The sequence below is a fragment of the Xenopus tropicalis genome, chromosome 3, assembly GCF_000004195.4.
Source record: "Xenopus tropicalis strain Nigerian chromosome 3, UCB_Xtro_10.0, whole genome shotgun sequence".
In the NCBI taxonomy this organism is placed as follows: domain Eukaryota; kingdom Metazoa; phylum Chordata; class Amphibia; order Anura; family Pipidae; genus Xenopus; species Xenopus tropicalis.
The window spans coordinates 87,498,167-87,517,078 of NC_030679.2; the positions used below are offsets into that span (position 1 = coordinate 87,498,167).

General features: G+C 38.8%; 2 protein-coding genes across 4 annotated transcripts in view; one reads left to right on the forward strand and one right to left on the reverse strand.

Annotated features, from left to right (window-relative positions):
- The first annotated feature begins 1,892 nt into the window (after positions 1 to 1,892).
- On the forward strand, positions 1,893 to 3,633 carry atp6v1fnb (ATP6V1F neighbor). Of its 3 annotated transcripts, none has more exons than XM_031899087.1 (3): positions 1,893 to 2,059; positions 2,454 to 2,914; positions 3,461 to 3,633. In XM_031899087.1, exons 1-3 carry the CDS (start codon positions 1,908 to 1,910, stop codon positions 3,574 to 3,576), a joined length of 729 nt encoding a protein of 242 aa, XP_031754947.1. In that variant the 5' UTR covers positions 1,893 to 1,907; the 3' UTR covers positions 3,577 to 3,633. The 3 variants fall into 3 exon arrangements, with proteins under 3 accessions (XP_031754947.1, XP_031754948.1, XP_012815674.1); XM_031899088.1 differs by having other exon boundaries at positions 1,923 to 2,071; XM_012960220.3 differs by having other exon boundaries at positions 1,924 to 2,149.
- Positions 3,634 to 5,139: 1,506 nt separating this feature from the next.
- LOC100491312 overlaps positions 5,140 to 18,912 on the reverse strand; it is a 30,300-nt gene continuing 16,527 nt past the window's right edge. The window contains exons 16-25 of the mRNA XM_031899089.1: positions 17,651 to 17,884; positions 16,081 to 16,515; positions 14,250 to 14,441; positions 12,155 to 12,826; positions 11,314 to 11,451; positions 10,387 to 10,494; positions 9,108 to 9,296; positions 8,264 to 8,368; positions 6,055 to 6,146; positions 5,140 to 5,460 (exon numbers count right to left, since the gene is read on the reverse strand). Of these exons, the coding sequence (XP_031754949.1) occupies positions 5,364 to 5,460; positions 6,055 to 6,146; positions 8,264 to 8,368; positions 9,108 to 9,296; positions 10,387 to 10,494; positions 11,314 to 11,451; positions 12,155 to 12,826; positions 14,250 to 14,441; positions 16,081 to 16,515; positions 17,651 to 17,884 (2,262 nt within the window). The 3' untranslated portion in view covers positions 5,140 to 5,363. The remainder of the gene's footprint in view (positions 5,461 to 6,054; positions 6,147 to 8,263; positions 8,369 to 9,107; positions 9,297 to 10,386; positions 10,495 to 11,313; positions 11,452 to 12,154; positions 12,827 to 14,249; positions 14,442 to 16,080; positions 16,516 to 17,650; positions 17,885 to 18,912) is intronic.

An 18,912-nucleotide genomic window follows, 5' to 3' on the forward strand; every position in this document is an offset into this window, starting at 1 on the left:
AGGCTACAGCTCACCCACAGTTAGTGCAGTTGCTGTTCAGACACTTTATTTGCATGCTTGCTCCTGGTGGGGCTATATGCTGTATGCACAGTACCTAGGTGCCTGCCCTATGACAGTGACTTAACATAGAGCAAAAATGGCATTAGAGCCCAGATGTGCAGACCTTCCGCCCAAGCGCCATCTAGCAAAGTAACCTGTAAGGCACCAAACAAGCAGTTCACCAGCAGTATGCATATATGACCACTAGAGGGTACAAAGGAAACATGAAATTGATGACAGTTCTGTAATTCTCCGGCTGCTCGCTAGATTTTTCAAGGTGGGCATTAGTAATGAGCAAATCTGTCCCGTTTTGCTTTGTCATAAAATTCGCAAAACGCATTTGTTGCACGATTTTTTATGTGGTCCGCATCTCTTTTGTCGCTCGCACTTTTTTGACGCGCAGCAAAAAAATTTACGCATGGTGAATTTCTCCACTGCAAATTTTCACTGAAGTTTCTCGAAACAATTCACCAACGGTGAAATACGTAAATTCGCTGCGAATCCATGCTGGTGAAAAAGATTTGATCATCACTAGTGGCCATAAATGAGCCGATTTCAGCTAATGATTCGGGTCCTTCAGATCGATTTGCGAGTTTATTTGCCAGTGTATGGGCACCTCCGATGGGGACCACATCGGCTTGTTAATGTTGTCCTTATTCCAACGGCCCATATATGCGCCATTTTCATTCGATCATTTGGCCCTAGCTCTTTTTTGACAAATGGATCAGTTTTATAAATGCATGTAGTATAACTTGCATTATAATCTTTGGTGACTAATGAATGCATTCATGTAGCAAGGGTTGCCACTTGGCCAGTATTTCTCTTGTCTAGCCAGTAAAACACCAGCTGAGGCTGGGGCTGGTGCTACAATTTTGTACTTGTCTAATGTTTCCCCCCAGCTCATACACTTAAGCCCTGATCTGCTCCAATCACTGCTCACATTTTAGGATTTTTACACCTTCCTTTCTGGACTCCGGCAACCCTTGTCAGTACCCCACTGCGCTCCATATAGCTCCTGAATCCCAAATCTATCAGCTTTCTCTTTAACTAGGCCCCTGACTCGCCAGCTAAAACTTCTCAAGATCATGTAGAAGTCAATGGAATAGGTCCCTTCCCTTTCTCATGTCACAAAACTTTAGAGGTTTCAGATTCTTGATGCTGTTTTTTTTGGCATCAAGTAGAGGTTTTGGTGTGACAATTCTAAACTCTTCTAAAATCTCAGTTTCTGTGACTTTTTCTTGCACAGAGTTTTCATATAATTTTTTTAGTAAATGTCAGAAATGAGTTTAGTCGAATTTTGAAATTAAAAAATTAGAAATAATAGAGTTTTAGTAAATATGCCCCTAAATGTTGGTTGCTGACTTAATGCAAAAAAAGATTGTAGACCTACCTCAAATTGCCAATAGTGCATTAAAAGTTTTCAGTTTGTTGCTAACTCCAGTGGAAACAGCAACAAAACATACGTACCTTCCCCCCCTCCCCCAGTTCTAACTATGTACTAAATATGTTACTACTATAATTATTAATAGGAATAACCTTTGTAATTCTCTGTCCCATGGCATAAACTGTTGTTATATAAAGTACAGATGGCTACATTATCGACTGTTCTGTAACATAATAACATAGCAAATGAAGTTGAAGAAGACATGCGTCCATCAAATTTAACCCTCTTGTCTAAGTGAAACCTCCCTGACTGCTGCTTTATATTCCACTTCATTAGACAGCAGGAGGCTGAGGATTTATATTTTGTCAGAGTTATGTTTTCTCTATGGTAACCCTTAGGGAAGTCAGGTAGCGTGGAGCTGCTTCACCATATCCCATTCAGCCATCTGTGACACAAAGAAAATATTAACTAAGCCAGTCTGTGTATGAAAGGCAGTTCAGAAAGTTGTACAGTGAGGTGGGAACATTGCTTTAAGTGTAGCAGAGCTTCCCCAAGACTTTCATTTAACTCCAACATTGGGCATCTGAGAATCAAAGTCCAGATCTACTGTCCTTTTCTGCAGGAACAACGTGGAAGGTAACATAAAAGGTCAGTCTGCCTTTTGAATGGTCACATGATCGGCATAACAGTTCTGAGCTGATTTTAAAATCCTGAATAATTTAACCGGTAAGGGTATCTACCACATCTAACTGCTTACTTACCTTGTACGGCTAAAATGTCAAGTATTTTAACCCATTGGGTTGTCTGTCAGTTTTACTGTGTATCTTGTTTGGCCTTTTTTGCATCTCCTGGAAAGCTCTTACAGATATAACCATAGATGCCTCTGTAAAATGATATTACCTGGTTTGCGTTGTGTCACTGGGTAATCTTTATCAGGATAATACTTTGTCCTCTTTTTGCTCTTTGTTCTGCCCATTAATCTTAAACTTTAATGCTTACTAACAGTAGATACTTCCTTAATCCCACATAGAAATTCTTTAGGAAAACATAGCAAAATGGTTCGAGAATTCAGCTTGACTACTCAACAGCAAGAGTTCTTGAAGGAAGCCTATGGGAAAGAGATTCAGGCAAAAGTCAACTGGTGCAGTAGGTATGGGAAGCGTTTGCAAGTACAGCAAAGGAAGCCCAAGTGCAAGCAAAGTTTTAAACTGCCAGCCATAGCTGACCAGAGCATCCTGCCTTCTGCTGAATTAAGCAAGAAGGAGCACTTTCATCATCCTGGGAGGGCTAAGGAAGCTGATGAAAAGGAATCCACCAACATGGCTGCTGAAATGAGACCAGCCAGTCCCTGTACACTTGGCCTTCTCTATTATGGTACATCCAGGGAAAAAGATGGGAGATATCGCTACCTACAAGCAAGGTATTGTATAAAGCCAGAAGATAAGTATTCCTTTCCAATAACAACCAACTCTACTTATGGGTGGAAACTGGGTAAGTATTGAATCCTGATTGTCTAATGTTTCTTTTTGAGTCATACTGACCTTAAGTTTAACAACATTGCTTATAATTGCCAGTGCTACCATGTGTTTGTCTCTAAAATATTTGTCAGTGTGTATATCATAGTTTTTAGCAAACGCATATTTCTCTGTTTCTTCCTAACTGACTATGCATGGGCCAGCTTTTGTGAAATCCAAATGATGTGGCCCTTGGCAAACTGTTTTGTCAGGGCAGATCCAGGTTTTAGGTTACAAAAGTTGCATTGGAGCCTGCCATTGTCCATGTATATAAGATTAGATTTAGTATAGTTTAAAATCATATGGCATTTCCCATTATTTGTTATATAGACAAATATGATTGAAAAATATCATCTGACATTGGTAGAGAAACCTCCAAATCTACCCAGAGCTCCCCATGTGCAGTTTCTGAGTGGAATAATATAGAGGAATTATATCTACCTGTCACTGCAAACACAGTGTAGGTATTGTTAGACAATGTTGACAAGTGCCTAAAAAATAACAGGCAGTCTCTCTTTTTCAGGAAACATTTATACCAGTCAGTACCCATTCTTTGGGCGCTACTGTGTTGTGACTGATACATTCTATCGGAAGAACGGTATCCCATTGGAGAGGAATCCTCTGGACATGGTCTTGTAGAATAAAATTGAATACCTTTTCTGGAAAGGCCATTAGCAATAAAATTCTCTGCAGATATTTTGTTGTAAAAAGATTTTATCTGGTTCACAGGAAAAATAATGAGTGTCGGTGTACTAGATGTGAAATCTATCCATATGTGGCATATCCAGCTAGTTAGCCTATTCATATCCCATTAGCTGTACTATAGTTGTGGCATTCTTCAAATCCATCAGAATCTCACATTCAGACTGGATTGTAGGAAGAGATACTAGCATCCATAGACATGTTTTTTTTTACAGTATCAGCAAAGCCTTATAGCCGGCTGCGATAAATTCATAGGTTAAAAATGAAGTATGTTATTAAGTCGGGCTGAGTGTCAGTATTGACCCTCTTCTTAAAATGTGTCCAGTGGGATAGGGTGAATGAGTAAAGGTCTCCATACACGGGCCGATTATAGCTGCCGATCTCGTTCCATTGGGCCAATTTGGCAGCTTATCGGCCCGTGTAGGGGCAGAAACAATGGGCCTGCCCGACCGATATCTGGCCTGAAATTGGCCAGATATCGATCGGCCAGGTTAAAAGATTCAGTCGGGTCGGGGACCGCATCGGCTCATTGATGAGGTCCCTGAACCGACTGCCCCATTGCCGCCAATATAATTTGATTGTTTGGCCCCAGAATTAGCCTACACGCTCCCTGATATCGCCCACCCGTAGGTGGGGATCTCGGGTGAAGATCTGCTCGTTTGGCGATCTCGCCAATCGAGTGAATCTTGACGTGTATGGGGACCTTTAGAGAGAGATCTAAACCTCTATTGTACATAAATGGGCACTTTTTTCTCTGAGCACAGGTCACACTACATGTACCAGGAAGGTTAAGGCACACAGCTTTGTCATAGGGATGATGCCACACTCCTGGGGATCAGTACATTTTAGTTAGTCATAGCTCTCATAAAATATCATGTTCAGATTATCTCTGCTAGCATCCACACTTCTGCCCCATTAAAATATATAACAACCAATAAGGCAGGTATCTTAGAGAAGGAAAGGAAAAAACTAAGTAATGTATTATGTAAATACAACCATAAGCACTCACAGAAATGCTGCCTTGATCAAAAGAAACACATGATTTCTTTTCTTCTTTTGTGTACACATGTTCTTCAGTGAGACTTCCTTCTCTCAGAAAAATTCTTCAGGGTAGGAGTCGGTTTCTTCTTAGTTTGCTCCTCTCTCCATCTCCCACTCCTTTCGCCTACTCCGATCCCATCAGAATTCACCCCCCCTCCCATCAGAATTTGCTCCCCCTCCCAACTGTGCTGTGTAATCTGAGCTACTAGCAGCTCCAGCTGCAGCACAGAATCTACTAAGACTAAGCTAAAATGGCAGCTACTATCTTAGAGAAGCAGAGGGAGCTTCTAGGGCTGTTTTTCAGGTATTGTATGTCACAAATTATGGAAAGACCCCTTATCCAGAAATGCCAGGTCTTCAACATTCTGAATAATAGGTCCCATACCTGTACATACAACAGTATGGACAACATTTGAATGGTTTTCTACTTTAGAGAGAGCTATTGTTAGCAAGAGTTTGGGTAATATGTTATTCATCTTGCAGGATGCTTTGAAACAAAATTGAAATTTTAGAACATTTTAAACCAATAAAATAACCAATTAAATAAAAAAACTGTTTCTGGTGATACCTGCTTTTATTGAATCATTCGTATTTACCACAAAACTGCTTTAGGCATATCAAGGCAAAACCTTTTTACATCCATAACTCAGTCATTCCACACCTATAGCATACTCTTCAATCCCTCACAACCCTTCTGCCCCTCTCAGACCCATACTCCCATCTTCTCGCTCATTCTTTGTCAGCACTGGATTCAGCAGCTCTCTGAAGCTGGTTGTGTTCCTGTTTGTGAGAAAGACACTATTAGCAAGCACTAAAGATATAAAACTTACATGCATTACTGAATTGTATTCTTCTAAGCCACGTACTACACTCTTTAGCTTGTCCATTTGTTTTTTTACTATGAAGGGGAAGCTTTAGCAAACATTGTAAAAAAGTCTTAATTCTTCTTGGTGCATTTTATGTATGAGAAATGTCACTGAATGTTTCTTGAAAATTAAATAAATAAGTAAAAATACCTAATAATCACAATTACATTGTAATCAAACTTTTCATCTTTTTTAACTTTTTCAAACTGATTTTTGAAAATCAGCCAATAATAGTGAATTACTTGATTAATTATAAAGTAGTAAAACCGTCCAGGTCTCAGGCATCTGAAACATTACTACTAAGATCTGTAGCCCTAGAAATTTTAGTGCAGTAGAAGAGGTGACTGTTACATTAGATCAGGTTTCTGCGAAAAAGAACAAGAGTTAGTGTTCCCGGGTTTATCAGAATGTAAGTAAGCCTCACAGTTCAAGAAGCCTGGCATACAGTGCCCCTGCCACAGTTTTCTGTTCCACTTTCCTTCTGCTCTTTACGGTTCTATTCACTTGCCTGTCTCTCTTGGTTTGCATAATGTATGTGCGCTCTCTTTTCATTTTCTGTAGATGCTCTTTTACTGCAGTCTTCTGCTGCTCTGCGTCACCCTAAGTTAAAAAGGAAGATGTTATGTAGGTCAAATTCAGTGGCTCTAACTGCATAAACTCTAAATGAACGCTTGAAAAAAATATACCTATGCATATTTATGGTTTTTAATTGGTGCAGGCAATTTGACACATATTACAATAAATGCAGTTTTGGAATAAATTTATTTACCTATGCAGTATAGAGATAACAGATTTACTCAGCACCTTACGTAGATTATTTCTTATTCACATCAGTCCCTGCCCTAGTGGTGCTTACAGCCTTAGACCCTGATAACACAACACATTGGGGTCAAATTCAGTTGGAGCCAAATGACCTTTGTCATACCGTCTAGATCATATATATATATAGTAAAATGGAGTAGGATCCAGTAATGGTTGCTGTTCATTCTTAGAATCTAGTCATATAGCAATAAATAAAACATTAAATAAAGATTACATTGTCTTAGATGACAGTTAGATGAATGATATGGTATCTGATTCTCCTCACATGCTACATTATATGATTAATGAAATAAATAAATGCACAGGCTATAGGCTGGGTATGGGAATTATTTAGAGCATGCTGTCTGCATGTGGTCCGCGACCCCCCTCTGTGTGGCCCCCCCACCTGTCTGGCTGCTTTGATGGCTTACCTTTGTGTAAGATTTAAATGGTATCAGTACTGTGATTAACTGGCCCCCTGCATTGCTCACACTTTAGATTCAGGCTGTAATCCCCCTGTATTGTTTAAAAATGTAATCCCCTGTGTTGTTCACACCTTTTAATCCCTACATTGTTCACCCCCTGCAGTGTTCACACCTCAGGCTCAGGCTGTAATCACTCCCATTGTTCACCTGTTCACACCTCAGACATTGTAGGTACTGCCTGGACAATGCTGCCTGTGTGTATGGCACACACAGGGAGCATAGCGTAGGCAGATTATGGCACATAGCATAGGGCAGGGAGGGTATGGCACAAACAGGCAGGGTATGGCAGGCAGAGCATGGCACACAGGCAGGGTAGGGCAGGCAGAGCATGGCACACACAGGCAGCAAACGGCAGGCAGAGTATGGCACACACAGGCAGCATAGGGCAGGTAGAGTATGGCACACACAGGCAGGGTAGGGCAGGCAGAGTATGGCACAAACCGGCAGCATAGGACAGGGAGAGTATGGCACACGCAGGCAGCATAGGACAGGCAGAGTATAGCACACACAGGCAGCATAGGGCAGGCAGAGTATGGCACACACAGGCAGCATAGGGCAGGCAGAGTGCTGCCTGTGTGTGCCATACTCTGCCTGACCTATGCTGCCTGTGGGAGGTGAACCTGGCAGGGGTTTGATGTGGGTTTGTTAGCAGTTGGAAATAGCCATTAAATGGTCCCTAAGGTGTGTGCTGGGGGTTGCTGTGCTATCCACAGGGGAAGAGGTGGCATATGGATTTAAGGGTATATCTTAATATGACATAATATAATTCTTTCACATATGAATGACGGTTGATATCCCTGCAGTAAGGACCAAGCATTTGGGATTTTGATGTGCTACCACCATTGTGATAAAATAGGTGTGGTTTGAAGTGGGTGTGGTTTAAAAAGGGGAGTGGTCAAAACTGGCTTCCATAAGCGGCCCTCCACTATGTATGCCGCAGAAGTTGGACAGTACTGATTTAGAGGATGGATAGACTGCAAGAATGGAACACATATCAGTCAGTGGAGCTTGATACAATGCAGTGTATTCCTTTAAAACTGGGTGATTACAATGTTATGTCTAACAATGTGCACACACACAAGATACTACACCAGCACAAAAAAAATTGTGGCGTGCACAGAACATTTTGTAAGACCGTGCATAATTCAATTCTGGCTCTGGCTCACTCACTACTCTGCACATAGGAACAAATGTAATTTTTGGGCTCAAGGCCTAGAAGAAATTAGAGAAAACAGTGGGTGGATATTTGTGGATTCCATATGTAGAAACTGTTGGAAGCCACCTTTTTTCTTTTATTATTCTAGTTCAATATCCAGACATGGACTTAAATTGGAGATAAGTAAGGTTTTCTTGGCAGAATTGCCTATTCAAATATTTGCATACAAAATATATTTAAGTGGTGCATTGCCCTATAATACTTGTTAGTCCTACCTGCGGCAGTGGTTCTGGAGATAGTTGGGGAGATCCTTTCTGAGAGGCTGCCAGAAGATCCTCCTCGGATTTTCTGTTACGGGCAATGGAGAGCCTTTCTTGAAACTGCAACAAACCAGAAATGTTGGATTAGTCATTCGCGTGGGAATGGGAGCATAGATTAGAGGTAGGCAGGAGAGGTACCTGCCTGTCACCCCGCCCCCCCCCAGCGATGCGCCCTACTCTTCTGCCTACCCCTAGTTCTGGCCCTGAATAGAACCTCATTGAAAAACATGTAGGTGAGCTCTCCCACAGCCAAGACATCAAGTACACAGTGCCTTACACAGTGCCTTACACAGTGCCTATGAAGAAGGAGACTCACAGAAGCATACAAGTAAGTTTTGGGTGGGAGTCTTGGCTGGAGGAGAGTTGACCACTGCATTGTTTTCATTCTACTTCTATGTAAAACCCTGCTTCATCTAATTAAACAATTTTCATAAATATATACTTTTTTAGTAGTATGTACCATTTTAAGAATAAAGGGCTGCTCCCAGGATCATATGATTCATGGTTCACACAAACAAGCCAAGGCACACATACATGCTAGGCCACATCAGCCAATTAATGGTGAAAGTTCTGCCTTTTGCTCCCACACTAATTCCTGTTACAGTTGCATTATTTCTGGTCATGTAATCTCTGAGGGAGCACACAGTCCATCACTAAATGCTGTCTCAGGGGAAAATATGTAAAAGAGCAACATTTACTGACATAAAGTACCATTATTCACAACACCCTGTTGGACTAATAGTGTAAGGTTTCTGCTAGAAATTCATCCCTACATTCTATGCAGCAAGTTTTCACTTACTCTCAGCATCTGCCTTCTCCTGTCACTTGCACATTTTATCTCTGCCTCCCTTTGCAGATCCGTCAGTCTCTTCATAGTCTCCTGCTCCCTCACAGACAAATGGATAAATACCTTCTCCCGCTGAAGTACAGACTGACTGGATGGCAGGGAGCATGCCCGAGTAGTAAATCCTCCCACTGCACCTTGCTGCTGTAAAATAAGTTAATTTTTATGTTCTTTTATTGAGTTACAGCAAACAAAAAAGCAGACATATACATAAGGGGGGCAACCTATGAACATTCAGCCCTCATGGTGTGCTCAGGTAAAACAAAGTCAGAAAATGTGTGTGACTGAGAGTGTTCTGTAACATGTTCCTATTTTCTGGCATCAATTTTTTTCTGGAATTTTTACCACAGGTGATTTTATTATTAAAAAAAAACAAAGAACTATTTTTTAGGTGTTCCCCTTTATTTTTTTGGGGTTCTATTATTAGTCTTTTGTATGGAGTGTATAGTCTGGGGTACCTCTGAACCTACAGACAACCAGGAGACTGGGAGCTACAGACCTAATAGTGTGACACCTGTTGTTGTAAAGACATTAAATTAGGGCATTTTGTCAATGTAATACTGAGCTCTCTTAAGAGTTTATACTGGATTATATGGTAGGTTTAAAAAGTGTTAGGTGTTTTTTAAATGGATCAGGAAATTCGGCTAAATACATTTTTTGTTTTCATGCTATTACAAGATAGACTTTGAAACAAAATACAGGTATGGGACCTATTATCCAAAATGCTCAGGGGTTTTCCAGCTAAGGGGTCTTTCCATAATGTGGATTTCCATACTTTTAACCTACTAAAAATCTTTAAAACCTAATTGGATGGTTTTGCCTCCAATAAGAATTATTTATATCTTAGTTGGGATCAAGTACAAGGTACTGTTTTATTATTACTGAGAAAAAGGAAATCCTTAAAAATTTGATTTATTTCATTAAAATGGAGTCTATGGGAGATTGCCTTCAAGTAATTTGTAACTTTCTGAATAATGGGTTTCTAGATAATGGATCCCATACCTGCATAGATATAGCAATACAATCTCCTGACTGCAAAGACTATGTAAATCAGTACTAAAGCCTGTAGATGACTACTAAGAAGAACAGAGAACAGAATGCTTTCTATATAGTAAAAAATACTTCAAATAGCACTAGGAAGGACTATACAAAGATCTTCTTTCAGGCCTGAATTGCTGCTCTCTTTTTGTAGTTTTATATCAAGTCTATTTAAAATAAATACAATTTTTTTTACCTGACCATGTTTCTCAAAAGAACGCAGGATTGCTTTGTCTTGTGGGTAGGCTCTTCCAAAAACCGCACTTTGCTGTTCGTATGTATGAAGAGGGTGAGACAGGTGTGCCTAGTGAAAGGAATTTGCTTCACATATAAAAATTTGGTTTGCTTTCACTGATTTAATTCTATCATGTGACCTTCAAATAGAAAGCTGTGGAAGCATTTGGCCTGCATTTTGGCCTGCCCTGTCTGTATATCCACTCCTGCCTGTCCTGTTCCTGTTTAGTCACAATAACTGTACCTTGCCTAAAGAATTTCCTCTCCTATTAGTGGTAATATCTCCAAATACCTTGCAGACTTCCAAAGCATTTGTAGGTTGAAGGAATATGCCTTATGCCTATGGAACTCGGTATACGTCTAAAATACTTGGGAAGGAAAGATCTGTTAGAACATAAAACAGATTAATGAAGGAGAAATTGGGACGAGTAGATAGAAAGCTGCTGGGGGAGAGTGGGGGAGTGTATAGATACAATAACAATTATAGACTGTGATGAAAAGAAGGAGGGCCCAAGTGATATAAATAAATGGTGCTAGGGTGGAAGGAGTGAAGAAACAGCCACAGAGTGGAAGATAAAAAAGAGGCAGAACAATAGAGAGGCAAGAAAAGAAATTAAATTGTTGGGGGGAAGAAACTGGGTCAATCCTTGTGTAAAAGTTGCTGGACATATCTCTTCCTCTATCTCTTGTTAAACTAACTTTAACATTTGTCTTACAGTGAATTTGTCTTGCATTATACTATTTTGCAATAACTGAGATTGTACCCTCTGCATCATTAACAATGTGTATTTAATTTGTATGTTTGTTGTGTACACCCTTCTATTACACAGTGCTATGGAATATGTTAGTACTTCACAAATACTTAAGATTATAAAATTCATGTACTCACCTCTTTCCTCATTAGGGTTCCATTTGCTGGTAAATGTGTCATTTGGTTTAAGAAAGTATTAGGAAATTGGTCACCAATTGCCGCTAGAGCCAGTTTTTGGCTAGTTGCCTGCCAGATCTTGTGCCATGAACTCCGCCCCTTGTGTATGACAGGATAAAAACAAAAGAAAAATGTAAGTAAAAGGGAAGGAGGAAATAGTCTAGACCCCAGTAGACTAGGGGGCTGATTTACTAATCCACGAATCCGAATCCCGAATGGGAAAAAATCGGATTGGAAACAAACATTTTGCAACTTTTTCGTATTTTTTGCGATTTTTTCGTCGCCGTCACGAATTTTTCGTAAATTGTCGCGACTTTTTCGTACCCATTACGACTTGCTCGTAAATTGTCGCGACTTTTTCGTAGCCATTACGACTTGCTCGTATATTGTCACGACTTTTTCGTATTGAGCGCTCGTAAATGGCGGGCAAACCTTTGCCACTTTGCATGATTTTGGAAGCCTCCCATAGGACTCAATGGCACTCTGCAGCTCCAACCTGGCCCAAGGAAAGTCACGATACCGACGCTTGAATGAATCCGAAACTTTCGTACTCAGTGCGACAGCTATGAAAAAGTTGCGACAATTTACGAGCAAGTCATAATGGCTACGAAAAAGTCGCGACAATTTACGAGCAAATCGTAATGGCTACAAAAAAGTCACATCAATTTATGAAAAAATCGCAAAATACCGATCATTACGAAAAAAAACGCATTCGGACGCTTTTCGGGCGTTCATGGATTAGTAAATGTGCACCTAGGTGTTTACTTGTGGACAGGTAAATAAAATGTTCTAATCTATTGACCTGTGAGATGTCTGAAGAATCCCTTTGTTTCTCCTCCACTGTTTCTTTTGCAGAGTTATATGTGGATAATGTCTCGGACAGGTGGTCATGAAAAGTTTTGCTGTCCTCTTCACTGATTTCTTTAATCTCCTCTTTCCCTTCATATCCTTCGACTACCATACCTTTTCTGTTATGTTCATCTGCATTGTGCCAGTCCTCCTGTCTGTTTTCTCTAACCTCCATATAGTGTTTACTGAATGTAAGAGGTTCATTACAACCTGATAAATTGCTCTCACTTCCTTTTTTTTCTCGATTTGTGTCCTTTTTATCTGATGTAATCCATTCTTCTTTGATAATTCCTTCACTTGACTTTTCTTTCTTACTGTGTTCTTTATCTGACTTCTCTGCCAGAAGATTTCCTGTTCTCCCAGTGCAAGGACTTCTTTTTTCAGCACTGTCTCTTTGAGCCTTGGACATGCTTTTATCACATTTTTCCCCCTCCAGATTTTCAAACACCATTTTTGCTTTCTTCACAGCGCAAGCATTTGGTTCCCCAAGATTACTTTCTCCTGTCACTTTCTCCGCCTCCTTGTCCTGGTTTATACCATCGTTGTTAGAATTTTGTTGCCATTTAATTTCATCTTGGCACGCAATGATCTCATGAGTCTTCCTTAAGTGATATTCAGATAATACCTATGGGAGAATAGAAATGATAAAATAATGAACAATACATTTCCATTTTCACTTAATAACTACAAATGCCCTAAAGCTATTAAACATCTAGTTTTATATGACAAAAAACACTCTGCCAAATATAAATCATACAATAACATGGTGTAATCAAAAGGGATCCTTTGACCTTTTTTTGCCTGAACTAGCAATTAAGAGAAGATACAGTGATTTCTTCATATCTTCATATTACCACATGGATGATATTGTTAAATAAATTGGCTATTTGCAACCAGGTTTATTCATACTAGTGCTAGTGTGGGTCCAAACATCTGGATATTCCAAATGGAAGCCATTCAGGATCAAATAGATTCAGACAAGACATGCTGGTGTAGCACAAAGCCAACCACCACGGCAAAAGACACAACTTTTTAGGCTATTACCTTTTAACTTTTTGCTCCTAGAAAAATTACATGACATATCTAATCTAACATAAAATAAGTCTTTTGTTTATTTCATAGCACATTTCAGTCTTAGGAGTATATTTTGAATAGAAAATACACTTCATGCAATACTTCTTATTTGCAGGATGGTCCATTGCTTACAAAGCAGACCTCTCCCTCTATGACACTCAGGCTATAAAGATCACAAAGCAAAAAAGTGTAAAATTGCTAAATGGCTCTTGGTTGCACAGGCCCCATTCTGTATGTGTTCACCCCCTTACAGCCTGCTTGGCCCCCAGTGATGAAGTACCTATAAAAGACAATCAATTCTCTCTTGACTCTACTCAGGAAATGTATTTATTGTGGTGGCACAATGCCACACGAGGCGTAGGGCAGATATTTTCGGCAAGCTTGCTGAAAATTCCGCCCTATGCCTCCTACATGTGCCTGCACCCGTATGACTTTGCATTATCTCACGTTTTCATGCGTATATCGGCTACATGTGCCTGCACCCGAGCGTATCTCATTCATTCATTCAGGTGCAGGCACATGTAGGAGCCGTAGGGCGGAATTTTCAGCAAGCGCTTTTATGATTGCCGAAAATATCCGCCCTATGCCTCGTGTGGCATTAGCCTAAAAGAATGGGAATAAAAATAGGCCCTGGAATTCCAAATAGACAAGGGCTCAAAAAGCTCCTCACCATCCCAATATATAGTGTGAGTCTATGGCATCTTACAGCAGCCCCTCTGGCACTTTCCAGGTAGTGGAGGTAGATGTTGTTCTTACTAAGCTAGCCTATCTAACTTACAACTTCTGTAAGTCTGCTATGACAGAAACGGCTATCCACTGCCTTTACTATGTTCAAGGGGTCCAGCTTGGAAAATACTTCTTATGCTTTCTATTCACAGTATTAATATTCTTCTTTATTCACAAAAACATATTCACAAAATAGGGTCACTTGCATCAAAAAACAGTTATTTGGCCTGCATGTTTTTGGAATGTACCTTTTCCTTGATTTTATTCATCACAATAGATTTCCATTTGTTCTGGGGATGTCCTATAGCTTCCTTTGCCCACACATGTGAATGACTGACACTCATACTACATGAGGGTTGACTCTCCCTGGACAATTCTCTAGATATGTTTGACAAATTGTTGAGACTAGTGAGGGATTCTGTATCTTGATGTTCCACTCCCTGAAGGAAAGAAAGGTAAAGTTGCAGCCAATCATTTTACTTGATTAGTGTAAATTGATATTCTAATCCAATGTTTCATTGTGGGAAAATGCAGTTTCCTTTGCATAAAGCACACAATTTAATCAACCCCACAATAAAGGTGGTGGCTTTGATGGAACAATTAAATAAATGATGTAATTAAATTAGGTAAATCCATAAATATAAAATAGAATTGCCTGTCTTGCCTTTGTCTCACTCTTTAGCTTTTCTTATTCTTATTGGGGCAAAGTTGGATATTACTCTGTAATTATAAATGAGAAGGGAGAACATAGTGGTCTTTTGTTACCTGGTGCTAGTAATACTGTCTTTAAATGGCCAGTAACACCAAATTTGGTAGGCATTTACCCTGCTCTGGTAGCAACTGTTTGCTTTAGAACCACTTTTGTTTTTATATAGAAATTAACTGTTCTGTATCCATGGGGTCAGCCATGGGCTGTGTGGTCTATGCTGCCCTAGCAGATGAAATATTTCAACTTTACTGGCCCATTAATGCTTCCAGCTCCACTTACAGGAACAAAAAATATCAACTCAGGTGTGGGAGGTTTGCATTCATTGGCTCAATAATTTTGAAGTCAGAGAAAACATGGATAAAAACGTCACACAGAATCGGAAGGCAATCTAAACACTGTTGTATACACTACACTAACTACAATTTACTTAAGTTATGCTTGACAAATTCCAGCATACTCCATGAATATATCAAGGGTTAAAACAAGCTTAGAGCTGTAGCCAGGCATCACTATTGTTACAGTTTTACACCAGCATTGCATAAACAATTTTTTTAACCAAATATTGTCTGCTTTGTCTTTATTGGACTACAAATAAATATCAAATGTATTTTTGTATTCAAGCAAATGAGACACAAGGCAGGTAGTATGTATCTATTGTACTAGCTGCATGGGTCACAGCAAAGAGAAGCAAATAGTCAATTACAGTATCAGTTAGTATTTGGTGAAACAAAATACTTGAAATCTAAACTATGCTCATGCTTTGCTTTTGTTTCCTATACTGCTAGTCCTCTTGCATTCTCATATTATATCCCTTCAATTGTTAGATTTCCATCTATCCTCTCTATAGTTTTAGCAGTGCCGTGTGTGACTGAAAACATGATTAGTTGTGCTTTCAATTAATGGTGCTTGTGAAATCTACAATAATCCAAGAAAAATGGGGGGGGGGCAGTAATCATGGGAAATAAAAATACACAGTAATGAACAGAATGAACAGAAACACATAGTTCTAGGATATAATAATGACACCAGAGGAAGACAACAAACTGCTCAGTTATAGTACCTTTATCGAAAAGACAGGAATATCACATTTAAAAGGTCTTTGGTGCTGTGCCAATAGTATCCAAAGACAAAAGAAAAGAACACAGGGAGAAAAATGTGGATGCACAGTTGAAAGACATAATCAAAAGAGAAAGTGTCTTTGTTAGAGAACGTACATACACAGGTGGGTACACACAGGTAATAGTGCTAAATAAAACCAAGATCAATGTAATAAATAAGAGAAAAGGAAACTCACTGGGGCAGAATAATCTAATAAATAAATATAACAAAAGCCAACAGAGGGATGATTTTATATCATTTGTGGCAATTACCATCTCACCAGCCTCTGCATTTTCAGGAACATCTTCTTTAGCTTCTTTTACTTCTTCGAATTCATCCCCATAAATACCAGGCTCCTTGTCTTGACATGATTTATCTTTCAACTCAGAAACAGACTTAGCTTTTCCCTGAATTTGCTTTGCTAGATCTGTATTTAAACATATCTCTGGTCTTTCTACCATTGCATCATCTCTATTGAAGGCATTCTGCATGTGCACAGCAAAGTATTTGCTATTTCCAAGTACTTCAGATTCATTTTCTTTCTTTTCTGATGTGGTATTTCCAGCATGATTCATTGTTCCATCCCTTGAGAAACTTTGGTCCAACATACTCTGCACTGTCTCTCCCATCTGTTCTTTCTTATTGTATAGCACTTCACTCGCTGGGCCCTCTTCCATTTGCATGTGTATTGTTTTAGAAGAAAGGGCCTGAAAAATAAAAATACAATTTAAAATCATGTTTAGTTCAGATCTTTTATTGTCATCTCAACTGCAAGAAACCTACACAGTGGGATGGATTTTTGATCTCCAACGTGTCACCACAATACTTAATAATATTTACCGTTTAATTTCCCCTGGGCCCAAGTTACAGGCCCATAAAAGAAGGTATAATACACAACATATATTGCAGCAAAAAAGTGAATAAGACAACAATGCAATGTGCAAATCAAGCAATTTTAATTTTCCAATGGGTCACCATATTACATTGCAAATAACAATATTTAAATAACCAAATATTCCTTCTTTGCTTCCCAACATAGAAATAGGTACTTTGAGGTAATGGGGTTATGCCAGGAGCAGTAACCCATAGCAAACAATCCGCAGGTAGAATTTATAGGTCACCTGTTTAAAAGCAAACATATTATGTTGCTATTGGTAACTGCTCCTGGGCAAACCTAGTAGCTTTTATTACATATGGAGGTAAGTCTCCAAGTTCTGCTCAATGAAAGATTTCATTCAAGTGAGACATTTTATAAAGTAGAAATAATACAGGATAAAGAATTAAATCCTTAGCTATGGAGATACATCTAAAACCGAGTGGCACCTTGGAGATCACTTTGTACAACTACCCCCAGATATTGGTAACACTTTAAATGTAAGAAAGCACATGGTAGATTATTTCTGGAATTACAAATTAATGCTTTTAAAGAATTGCAGTCCTTATTTTATAGAAACTATAACTTTTTTTCCCAATAATTGTTAAAACGTATGTCTGTACTGTCTGTGTAATTCTATGTATAATGATATGCTACAGTAATATGTATGCTGACGCAATGTCCAAAATATTGTGCTTCTTTAAACTGAACTACGTTGTAAATGTGGATGCCTTGACTTTTGACTTAGTTAAGGGTTGGGTCAAATCTTTCGTGGAAGATTCCATATTTTGCCAATTGCAATAAATTGTGGCTTCTGTGTACCCCTAATAAGAATTGAATTAGATATAATTACATTTCAACCAGACTAAGTCCTTATTCATAACTTGTCTTATTTAAACATTAAATAATTCAATAATTGTTCTATAGATGGTGTGGTAAAGGAAAATAAATATGCATATATAATTTACCTCAAGCATATACAGTTTTCTTAGATGTTGCTCAGTCAAAGATTTCCACCTATTCTTGAGACTCTTACATTCTTCATTATTCTCTGTAACCTTTTGCACTATTTGGCCTGGCTGCACTTCCATATTGTTCTGACCACTTGCTTCACTCTGTAAAGCTGAACGTGCAGAGAGAGCAGTCTTGCATTGTTCAAATGAGGATGAGACAGCATAGAATGCAGCTAATTCTTGAGAGCTCTAAGGAGACAGAAACAATTCAATATTTCACATGACTTTATAGGATAAACTGATAAAATTAGCACTCATTATTGTGTTCACTAAACAGATATTCATAAAAACTTAACCAAGTGCTTAATCAAGCTTTATATTACTTTGAGGGCAGTTTATTTATAAGCCAGTTTTCTTATCTGGTAAAATCTATTCACACAACCTGAGAACCAGTAATTTATTGCTTTCAGTTAAAATTATACTGACTGTGTCTGTATCATTCTAGAAAGTAGTTGAGGCCTTAAGCAGCAGCAGAAGCAGAAGATGCAGACAAAATTATAATACAGGTATGTGATTCAGTTATCTGGAAACCCATTATCCAGAAGTCTCCAAATGATGGGAAGGCTCCATTTTAATAATTCAAATTCTAAAATGATTTCCTTTTTCGCTGTAATATCAAGTTACTTGTACTTGATCCTAATTAAGCTACAAATAAGCCTAATACTTAAAACAATCCTATTGGGTTTAATATATAAATGACATTTTAGTAAACTGATCCAAATTACTGAAAGACTGCTTATCCAGAATGCAATATCTAGAGGAAATGCTAGTACAGAAAAACATCCCACATTCAAACGTCTATTTTGTTGCTTGACCTTGTAACCCTGGTTCTTAAGAAAAACTATTTCAGATTTAATTGGGATTTTTTATATACAAACTCAAGGCACAGCAATGGGCAGTAAATTGGCCCCTTGCTATGCAAATATTTTCATGCATGCTTTAGAGCAGAAAATGATACTCCAGAACCCTCTCTTTAAGGACAAAATGTTATATTATTTTCACTTTGTTGATGATATCTTCCTAATATGGGTTTCATCTGAAAGTGGATTGGAGGCCTCTCTTGCGTATTGGAATTCCCAACATCAGATTGTTAAGTTTACAGCTGATTATAGCCCCACCGACATACTTTGCCGGGATGTTAAGGTTAATAACCTTGAAGGTCAACTAACCACTGAGCTTTATTGTAAACCCCTTGAGAGGAATAATCTTTTGAAACA

Excerpts from the sequence above, each read along its gene's own strand:
- atp6v1fnb (XM_031899087.1), top strand. The coding sequence starts at position 1,908 with ATGAAAGGCAGTTCAGAAAGTTGTACAGTGAGGTGGGAACATTGCTTT. Across the intron at positions 2,060-2,453 it reads CTGCAGGAACAACGTGGAAG|AAATTCTTTAGGAAAACATA; the intron begins GTAACATAAAAG and ends AATCCCACATAG. Across the intron at positions 2,915-3,460 it reads TACTTATGGGTGGAAACTGG|GAAACATTTATACCAGTCAG; the intron begins GTAAGTATTGAA and ends TCTCTTTTTCAG.